The sequence below is a fragment of the Fukomys damarensis genome, unplaced genomic scaffold (genome assembly GCF_012274545.1).
Source record: "Fukomys damarensis isolate Sample0158 unplaced genomic scaffold, DMR_v1.0_HiC HiC_scaffold_3, whole genome shotgun sequence".
NCBI lineage: Eukaryota > Metazoa > Chordata > Mammalia > Rodentia > Bathyergidae > Fukomys > Fukomys damarensis.
Window position 1 is genome coordinate 42,298,076 of NW_022900915.1, and position 10,026 is coordinate 42,308,101.

Sequence of the window (10,026 nt, forward strand, 5' to 3'; positions counted from 1 at the left end):
ATTCCATTGGTTAAAAGTCATGATGTTTTGGTACGTTCTTCAAGTGCCTACCCCCTGTATAAAATGCTCCCCTTTACAGGTAGCATGTACTGCACAATTCAGCCATGAAAACAACGTGGAGAACAAAGCAAACTAAATTGAATCGTTGGTCCAAATGCATGCCTTGTTGGTCGCACCTTCTTAATGAATAGCAGTAGACAAGCAGTGCAGCTAATAAGTTATTTTTAATGGGGTGACGTAAGGCTGCGCGAGCTGTGGCCTCCTGGGAGAGGGAGTGACAGCCTCCAGTCCTCATTACTGCTCTGATCAGGCTGCAAATTCATTAGTGCCCAGGGTGGCAGCTCTGCTGAGTGCCCTTAATGTAGAAGAGACAGGAGGTCTGCGTGCCCATTAAGCTCTAAAGACAGATGAGCTGGAGTTGAAGTCTTTTAGGGCAGAGGACTCTCCCGAGAAGGAGCAATTATTCATCGGGTTTTCCAAGCAGTTGGTAACAGGGCTCTTCCCTTTTGTCTTTGTCAGTGAGCGCGGAGGAAGATAACCGAGGACTTGCAGGACTTCCCCTGAGGAGGCAGGTTTAAGGCAGCACGTCCTTTCAAAGGCAGAGTCCATCCACGTGGCCATCTCAATTACAAATGACTTTTTGATTTTACAAAAGGGTGACAGCCAGAAGGAGCGCAGAAAAGTGTACTTTGTTAACAGTGCTAATATTTCATTTTCTATCGATAATTTTACCCTCTCCACAAAACCACCGAAGAAACTTGCTAGTGATTGATTTTGAAATTCTATATACACTATTTCTGTCATGTTTGGTGGAGATATATTTGAAGAAATTTCATGACAAACACACAAAAATTCTGACTCCTGGGTACATAAAGCTACCCATGAGGCACTCACTGTTCATGTGTTGTTAAAAAACTCTCAAACTCACATCTGTAGCTGGAGGTAAGAACTGTGTTTTCCACCCAACCCATACGCACAGCGTAGAGATGCAGGTAGAAGTGAAGCTGACTTTACAGCACCTGTGACGAACTCTTACCTGTCGTCAAGGGCTTACTGTGCTGTGAGTCGTGGAGACAAACGACGTGGGAGCAGCATCCTGAAGGGCACCGCGCCCTGCCCAGCCCCTCCTCTGCTCACTGCTTCCTGGCTGCTATGCGTACAGCACATTTTCTTTCACCGCTCTTCCGCCAGGCTATTTTTCCCCTGGAGCCTCTTGAGTATGGACTGAAACTGTGAACCCACATAAACCTCCTCCCTTAAATTTCAGGGTCGGGATTGTGTTTTAGCAAAGCAGAAATGACTAAGACACTGATGATCGTGGTTAATATTCATCCATTACTTAATATGCACCAAGCACTACTCTAAGGGATTTCCGTGTACCGATATAAATAATAACAGCCATCTCATGCGGCTGTCATTAGGCTTAATTTCACCTAATCCTTTCATCAGCCCCATGTGGTACGCCCTCACACTCTTTCTGTTTTACATCTGAGGAGAGCCAGACACAAAGAGAGTGGGTGACTGGCCCAAGGACACACAGCTTACACCACCTGAGCATCCAGAGCCTAAGCTCCTGCCTGACTGCGAGCAGTGACCAGCTGTGCTTTTCTACCACCAGGCAAGGTCGGGTTCTTCCAAGGCAGATGCAGTAAGAGATGCCAAATGCTTTAATAGACTAAGCCATCCACTTGGAGTCATTTAATTCTCTTGCCATGCTCATCCCTGCCTTAGACTATTTTTTGATGTGCAGAGATAGTCTTCCATGTTACACAACAGCAACACTGAGAATTGGGATTTAAGAACTTCTATTTTCGTGTTTCAGCACTTTGTAAGGCTAGTGATAAATATAGCTTTTAAGAAATTAGTAGTGAATTAACTTTTAATGAAATAGTCAAGAAATGGATAGACAGCAATTCTGTTTGCTAAGATAAGGTCAAAGGGACAAAGAAATACCTTTTCCGGCATGAAAGGGATAACTTTGGGGGTGGGAGAGCAGTGGTGGGATGATTTCACTGGCAGAATCGAAAAGCCCAACCCCAGGTTGGAAGAGGAAGTTAATAGCTGCCGAGTTTATAGCTGACCGCAGGGTTGATTGAAAGATAGGAGTGCAGTTTCCAAGCCGCTTTGTATGTGACTCTCTCCCTTTGGCTCCAAGGAACCGGGCTTGAGACTTCCTCCTTTTTGTCTCCTAAATTAAAATTTATTGTGAGTTGTGTGTGATGATGAAATGGGTTAGCGTTTGCGTGTCAGGGAAGGCCGGGCCCACAGATGCATGCACTTGGCCTCTTCCGCTTGGAACTGACGCTACACTCCATTTCCCAGGCCCCTGGTACTCTGACCAGGGATGGGGGAGGTGGTCTCCGATCACCTCTCTTGACATCCTCCTGTCCTTCTATTTCCCCGTCCACCTGCTGGAGGGTGTGGGCAGTTGTGCTGAAGGCGGAAGTTAACTAGATCTCCTGTGACGGGGTAAGGCAGCAGTCCTGTGACAACCTGCATCAGTCAGGGATAAGAAAAGGAAGTAAGCACTCGTAGTATTGGGCTGCTGAGATATGCATAGGTTAATAAACAAATAGGTAGCTAAAATGCCTCCCCCCAAGATAAACAAAAGAGCCACTTAGAGCAGCTACAATTATTTGTTCTGATTAAAACAGTGCTGCACTCTGAACACTGGTGAAAAATCTCCATTTAATTGAGAGGTGGTGCCTGATGATGCAGATTTGGGGAAGGGCCTGTGACTGGTGCCCTTGGTTCCAAAAGTCCAGCTGATCTTTGGAAGGTCCTTGACCTCTGGTGGAGCAGAACACCCAGTCAGGCTGCACCCTGCTGGACCCCAGAGTCTCCCTGGTCTCCCCTCCACAGTCAGAGGGACCCTGGGCCGTGCTCTGTAAACCATCAGAGCTCTCACTTAGCAGTTTGCTTGCAGTATCTGTGCCCACCTCCTTATTTGCTGTGTCAGGAAAAAGCACTTCCACATAGACATGATTTCAACATTGAAACTTAATTTAAAGCAATGTTTGACACATCGTTTTAAATTTACATGGTATATGCCCAATCTATGCTAGCAACTGCTATTGTTATTACGAATACTTTTATGGTAACATCTGAGTCACTTTCCTCTTTTACCTGGCACATTAAGACTCATAAGTCTTACCCTGTTTTCGAGGCTAGGGACCTTGTATCCTTTTTCTTTATCATATAGAAAGGCTTGAGGCAATAGTAAAGCTGTGTTTATTTTTAAAATACTATTTTTTCAAGTTCATGTTTTCTTAGTTCTCACTCAGCCAAAAAAATCATCTCTCAGTCTTACTTTCAGATTCACGACAAGACTTTCAACTTTTAACTGGCCCCCAATACTCCCAAGGCAACAGTAACTGAACAAGAGGTTTCTGCCCACTTTTCTGAAAAGCTCAACGGGCATTTTGTAAAAGAAGTTAAATCCACATCCACATTACTTGTTAATTCCTAATTAATTGCACCAGTGATTGAGTTTATGAAAGTAACCAACCAGAAGTTAAATAGAAAGCCTCTCCTTCTCCTGCCCAAGCCCATTTCGTCTTTGCTATGTCCTTCCATCATGGTAGCTTGGTCACATGGGAAGGTCACATGACTGTGGGGCCTAGGTAACTTCACCATGAAGCAAAATGTAGGTGGGGTGAGGACATTTACAGTGAATTTTACATGGAAGGAGTCCATTTTTCCCCTCCAAATCCCTTAGCAATAGCTAATGATTAATGCCGAAAAGCACATGTTTATCCATTCTCCATTGGACAATTGCTCACGGTCCTAGCCAGGCTCTCGTGTAGGTAAGGATGTCATCACTGGCAGTGTTTGCCAGCTCTCTCTGCCCATTTCAAAGCCAGTCGACGTCTATAGGTTTTTACAAAGAACAAATGGAGTGGGAACAAAGACCACGAATGTGTGTGAAAGCAACATGGTAACAACAAAGGAGAACTTGCCCATATCTGGGTGACAGGGATGACTCAACTTGCTGGCTCATCATTCACAGAAGAGGAAAGAGAAAATAAAAAAAAAAATTTTTTGTCAATAATGATGTGGGACAGAGAATATAGAAAAATGATAAACCATAAGAAAGGGAATACTAGGAAGTCAAGTCAAATCAAAAACACATTTTTTCAAAGCTTTTAGAAACCATCTTGTCTTTATCTCATTTTTCTATATATGTTTCTGTTCTATACAGCCAAATACACTGAATCAATTTTTCAGGCTTTCCTTACATTCCCTTGAAACTTCGATTTGTACCAAGAAAAGATAGACAGTTTGCCTTTGCTCTTGGCTGCGAAGTCTCTGAACTCCTTACACATCCTGATGCATCCTGGGGCCTCTCCACTCCGGGGAAACTGAAGAAAGGCGGGAACCTGAGGGCCCAGCTCTCTTCGCACTTGCCTTCCATCACACAGTTGCAGAGATACTCTAGAGCTCTTCCATGTGCCCTCCCCCCGGCTTACACTAACGTCAGCATCTTCGGTGACTAAACACAGTCTCCGATTTTCCTACTATGTCTCTCTTGGTTCCAGGATCCAGTTCATGAAAGCACATGATATTTCCATGTCCTGTCTCCCTAGTCACCTCCAGCCTGTGCTGATTTCTTGGCTCTTCTTGTCTTTTCTGAGAGTGACACTTCTGTGATCAGGTATTTTTCTTTTATCAGTCCATGTTTGCAGAATGTAATGCTCACATTCACCATGGGGAATTTGTACATGTACATAGCACTTAATTCATTATTTTGTGCCCTTTTCTTTCCCCCTTCTAAACCATCTTTCCCTTTCCATTTTTGTTTTTTCTTCAATTCTTGTTTTTATTTAAATCCCTTTTCCTTTCCTTCCCTGTTCTCTCCTCTATCTCATTCCCTTCCCCATTTGAAAAACTCCTTCCTACTTCCTAATATCTATCCTCTATTTTGCTCCTTATTTATACTTTGGGTTTGGAAACAGCCCTTATGCCTACCAACAGGTGAATGGATTAAAAATGTGGCATTTATATGCAATGTAGTACTACTCCGGCACAGAAGGATAAACTTGAGGCATTTTCAGTTAAATAGATGTACCTTGAGTGAACTAAATCAGGCACACAGGTTTTAATGTCACATTGCTTCTCTCCTGTGTGGCCAGACACATTGTAGGACATCCCTCGGCTTGAGTTTGTCTGGTAGTTTCCCATGATTAGACTGAGTTAGTGAATATGGGGAAGGAATCTCCAGAGGCTGTGCACCCTTCTAGGAACACCGTGCCAGAAGTATGCGACTTTGATGTCTCTTCCAAGAGCCATTGGTTAGTCTGGTAGGTGGTAGGTTACAAAAATGCAAACTTACTAATTTTCCAGTTTCCCATTCTGTTCCTTAGAACCAAATCACAGTTTAGCCAACAGACCAGAAGTAGGAAGTTAAACCAGACTTCCTTAAATTTGTGGGTGTATGTTAAAATCACCACAGTTAATAAACATATTTTGAGGGAGATGCTTTGAGGCTGTGAAAGCATCCTGTTTCTCCTTAAAGTGTCACCCATTAATTTTAAGTTTAATAGATCTTGCTTGAAACAAATATTACTATAGTACTCTAATGGTACTTCTCTTCTTCCTTAAGTTCTTCTACAGGTATTCATTGGAATTCTTCCAATACACACACACACACACACACACACACACACACACACATTCATATTCTATGCACTTGTTTATTTAAGCACTTCTTTCTGTCTGGACTCATGAATGTCTACTTTATTTCATGGTTTTATAATCTAATAGTATTGTTATTTATTTTATTGCCCAAATTCTTACAGCCTTAGCTATTTGTAGCCCTTTCAGTTTTTTTCCTGTGTAACTCAAACCAATATCCTGGTTTAAAAATTCATTATTATTACATCCCTATCTTCAAACACTAAGATGTTATAGGCTCACTTTCCCAGCATAGTCTTAGAAAAAACAATTTTGCCAAGAAACCCTCGTTTCTTTTATTGAAGAATGGTATTTAGAAATCCACAAGCCTGGCATGGTGGCTGTAATCCCAGCACTCTGACAGACAAGAAGATTGCAGATTCAAACCAAGCCTGGGAAATTTAGCAACTTAGTATGTAACACCCTCTCTCAAAATAAAAAAAATAAGAAAAGGGCTAGGGATGTAGCTCAGTGCAAAAGCCCTGTGTTTAATCTCCTAGTATGACAAAAGAATCAGAGTCAGAATCAGAATCAGTGGCAGAAGCAGAGCAGGAGGTGACAGTGGCAGTGGAGGAGGAGGAGGAGGAGGAGGAGGAGGGGAAGGAAGAGGAAGAGAGAAGAAGAGGAAGAAAACACAAGACAAGAAGAGAAAGAAAAAGAAGAGAAAGGAAAAGGAAAAAAGAAAAGAAACCAATGAGCTTGGAGTTGAGTTTTTGTTGGGGCGTCATAATTCATACGGCACAGCAGAAATAATTGGGAAATATATGTGTTTATAGAATTTTATATCTGTATATCTATCTATATATACACATAAATACACAGATTTCTGTTGCTCTTCATCTGTATACATGCAAATGTATCTTTATATATACTGTATATTTATATGTCTCTATTTAAATAAACATGAGTTTATTCTCACAGCTTTCACTCCAGCCCAGCACACAGAATTCCATTCTAGTCTTTTCTCCTGTATCGGAGCCTGTTGTCTCTGGCAGTGAGAAGCCAGCCCTTCAGCATCCCACGTGTTTACTTCCTCACCACCTCCAACGTGGATGCTCTCAGAAGGGCTAGTGTGCAGGATAAATTCACCACGCACAGCTGTGTGCACTGCTCCTCTTGTATGCAGCCCTGCGGTACCAGAGGAGGTACTTTGTGAAGACCTCTCTGGGCTTCTTCCTCCATCGATGCACTGTGCAGTGCATCCTGCCCTCTCAGCGCTGGGTGACTCATTTCACATCTGCAGGCAGAAGGTACAGCGTACCCCTGAGCCCAGGCAAACACAGAGCACCCTGAATTGGGCACCCTAGTGCCACACAGAACATCTCTGTCACCCCCAAGTGCTCTTGACTGCCACTCAGGAGCAATTTCCCTGTCCCTCTTTCAGAACCCCTGGAGCTCGCTGGTCTATTTTCTGACCCCATAGTGTCACATCTCCCAAGATGACGTTTAAGTGGAAGCCTTTGTCAGGCCTTTGTCTGCTCTTGTTGAATGAAATGCAGTTGAACTTTATAGATGCTTCTCCACGCATCCACAGTCACTGTCTTCAATAACGGCCCACCTGGTTTTCTTCAGAAAGTGAGTACGGAAACATTTTCAACCCTTACTGGAAGAATACTATTCACTCATTCATATTCAGATCCCATTTGTTCTGGGCACACTGTGCTCAAGTGCTGGGACTTCATCGGTAAACAGGGAGAACATGGTCTCCTTGCTCACAGAACTTCTATCGTATTAAGCCAGCATCACAGAAAAAAGCAAAAACATAAATGAACATGGACATGCAGGAGTTAATCTTCTGTGTCAGTTTGACTGGTAACCAAATGCCCGGATTAAACACTGTTTCTGGTTGGTCTGTATTTCATGGGCTGACTTGGTGAACGTTACACGACCCTCCTCAATGCAGGATTGTCTGAGCCACTTGCACTTATGTAGAATAATAGATGGAGAAAGGCAGAATCTGCCCTGCTTTCCTGCCCTGCTGCTTGAGCTGAGCAGTCCCATCCTCTGCCCCAGGAGTTACATCATCGGCTTTCCAGGTTTGCGGGTCTCAGGGTCTGACTGATTCATTCTACCATTGGCTTTCTTGGGTCTTCAGTTCATAGATGGTAAATTAAAGAACATCTCCCTAATCATGTGAGCTAATTTCACAGGAGCATTTCTCTGGGCACTGTTTCTTTGGAAAAGCCTGACCCATACAGAAAGAACTACCAGCCAGGGAGGGTGCAGGAGGATTCCCACAGAAGGAGCATCTTGGCTGAAGAAATCGCACAAAACTTGTAGGGGTGGAAAGATTTGCAGGCTACAGGAATTGCCCGTTAAGAGGCTTATTATTATTTTGCTTGTAGTTTTTGTTTCTATGAGTACATGCTTGCGGTACACAGTGATTACACTCGTGGAGAGGTGGCACACGCCCACGGCATGCCTTAATTCTTTTTGAGTCCTCTTCTCCTTCCTCTCCCTCCCTCCATCTCTTGGCCTCCTTCCCATTTGCAAAAGACCCATCTCCCTACTTCTTACTGACTGCCTTTTGTTTTGCTCTTTAATTTCTGACCACTTCAGGAAATGAGCACCTTCAGAAAGAGCTGAGAGGAAGTCAGAAGAGGGGACGGAGTGGAAGCTGCAACAGAGCCAGGTCACACGTAGCTGCGCAGGTCATGTTGGAAGAATTCTCAGCGCTCCCACCGAGGGGGGGTGGCTCACCTGGGCTCCTCGGCTCCGAGCCCTCAGAGGCCGCACTACTCCCACCACATCCTGACGGTTTACTGTGAGCAACATGGATGAGAAGTGGTACACCTGGGGACGTGTGGCGATCTTGTGTTCTGGCACAGAAGTGAATGTACAGAGTCAGGCTGAAACGCGGCCTTCTTACGTAATGCACCGCCGACACCTCACTGGGGTGGTCACGGGTTTGGATTTTTGAGTTGTGAACACGCTTTTCTTCACGAAGAAAATAGATTTTTAAAAAATGATGGCAAATGGTAGGACTCTGAGTAAGTTTAACGAATCCCCTGTGCTGCTAATAGTAAAGCTCAGAGAGTCGGCCTGGACTGCAGACACTTCTTTGCAAGTCCGGGAGCAACTCTGTCGATGACTCTGACCAGGGCGCCCCTGCAGGAGGTGAGTCCTGGATTCCGAGAGCTCATCATGTTGGCCCTGAAAATCTCGCCTCTCTCCCACTCCCACTGCACCCTGTGTGCATGACAGCATTAACCAGTTAAGAGATAGAGGAGGAATTATCATCACCTATTTCTCCCCCTGAAGGTGTCACTGGGATATTTCCCTCCATCAACATAACCCTGACAGAAGCTCAATGCACATTCGTATAAAGAAAAAATGGGTTTGGTACATTTTTTTAAAGCTCCAAGTAGTAAACTTTCAACTTACTATCAGAAACAGTCGTTGAGAAAAACTTGGAAATGTGAAAGTGTTGTGGTCATTGACAGCAGTTTGCCCACCTTTCTTTATCACTGCCCCGGATACTTAAAACACCGTGGATCCCAAAACAGAGAAGGAAATTACGGAATCTGTCATCTCCGCCTCCCTCCCCAGCATCCTCCTCACTGGGACCATTTGCAATGAGGCAGACGCTGTTAGCATTCACCCCCGACAGGTGAGGACACTGAGGCCTGCAAAAGATGAATACCGGACTGACTCACACATGTGCTAAGCAGTAAGGAGCTAGAGTGAACCCGACCAAACCCGATTTCAAAACCTGTTTTGTTTCCTCCGTTTTACAGGACTTCAGCATCAGCTCTGAGCATCAGAAAAACTGTCTGAGTTCAGTTTGCTTCAAAAGACAGTTAACAAATGGATTAGCGATTTTCAAAATGGTACTTTAAAATAATTATCTTTATTCAACTGTTTCTTTAATATGAGCGGAGTATTGCTGCTAAAAGTAAAAGTTCATATCAAGTTTTGGAATAAATGAAAATTTAGGCTTTCTGGTTGCTCTGGACTTCTATGGGTATAAACTCTGTTTTTACAGGTAGTTTAATCAGGAAATTTGAGGTATATCCTATATGTGTATGCTATTTTATTTTGCCATATGTGGATAAAATTGCATTCTATAAAAGTATTATTTTAGAAGGAAAATTATGAGAGACTTATGAAAATGAAAATAGCATTGTGGGTTACAAAGTGAGAGAAAAGTATCTACTTTCAGCATGTGCATAATAAAATAGGAAAATGGATAGATGTATGCTGAGGTGCAGTGTGTCATTTTCTTTTCAGTTTTGCAGTTTTACGCATCGGTCTCTTTAAAGACCGTGTGGCCAATCTGTACCTGTGCATAATTTGCTTAACCAGCAAACTGAGGGTCACTGAGTTTCCAGATTGTTTTTTTTTTTTTTTTTT

At 43.5% G+C, this 10,026-nt stretch overlaps 1 protein-coding gene across 1 annotated transcript in view; it reads right to left on the minus strand.

Moving 5' to 3' along the window:
* Nucleotides 1-1,966: 1,966 nt before the first annotated feature.
* The window catches only part of Xrcc4 (X-ray repair cross complementing 4), a 251,954-nt gene continuing 243,894 nt past the window's right edge, over nt 1,967-10,026 (minus strand). The window contains exon 8 of the mRNA XM_033767841.1: nt 1,967-2,493. Coding sequence (XP_033623732.1) covers nt 2,451-2,493 — 43 coding nt within the window. The 3' untranslated portion in view covers nt 1,967-2,450. The remainder of the gene's footprint in view (nt 2,494-10,026) is intronic.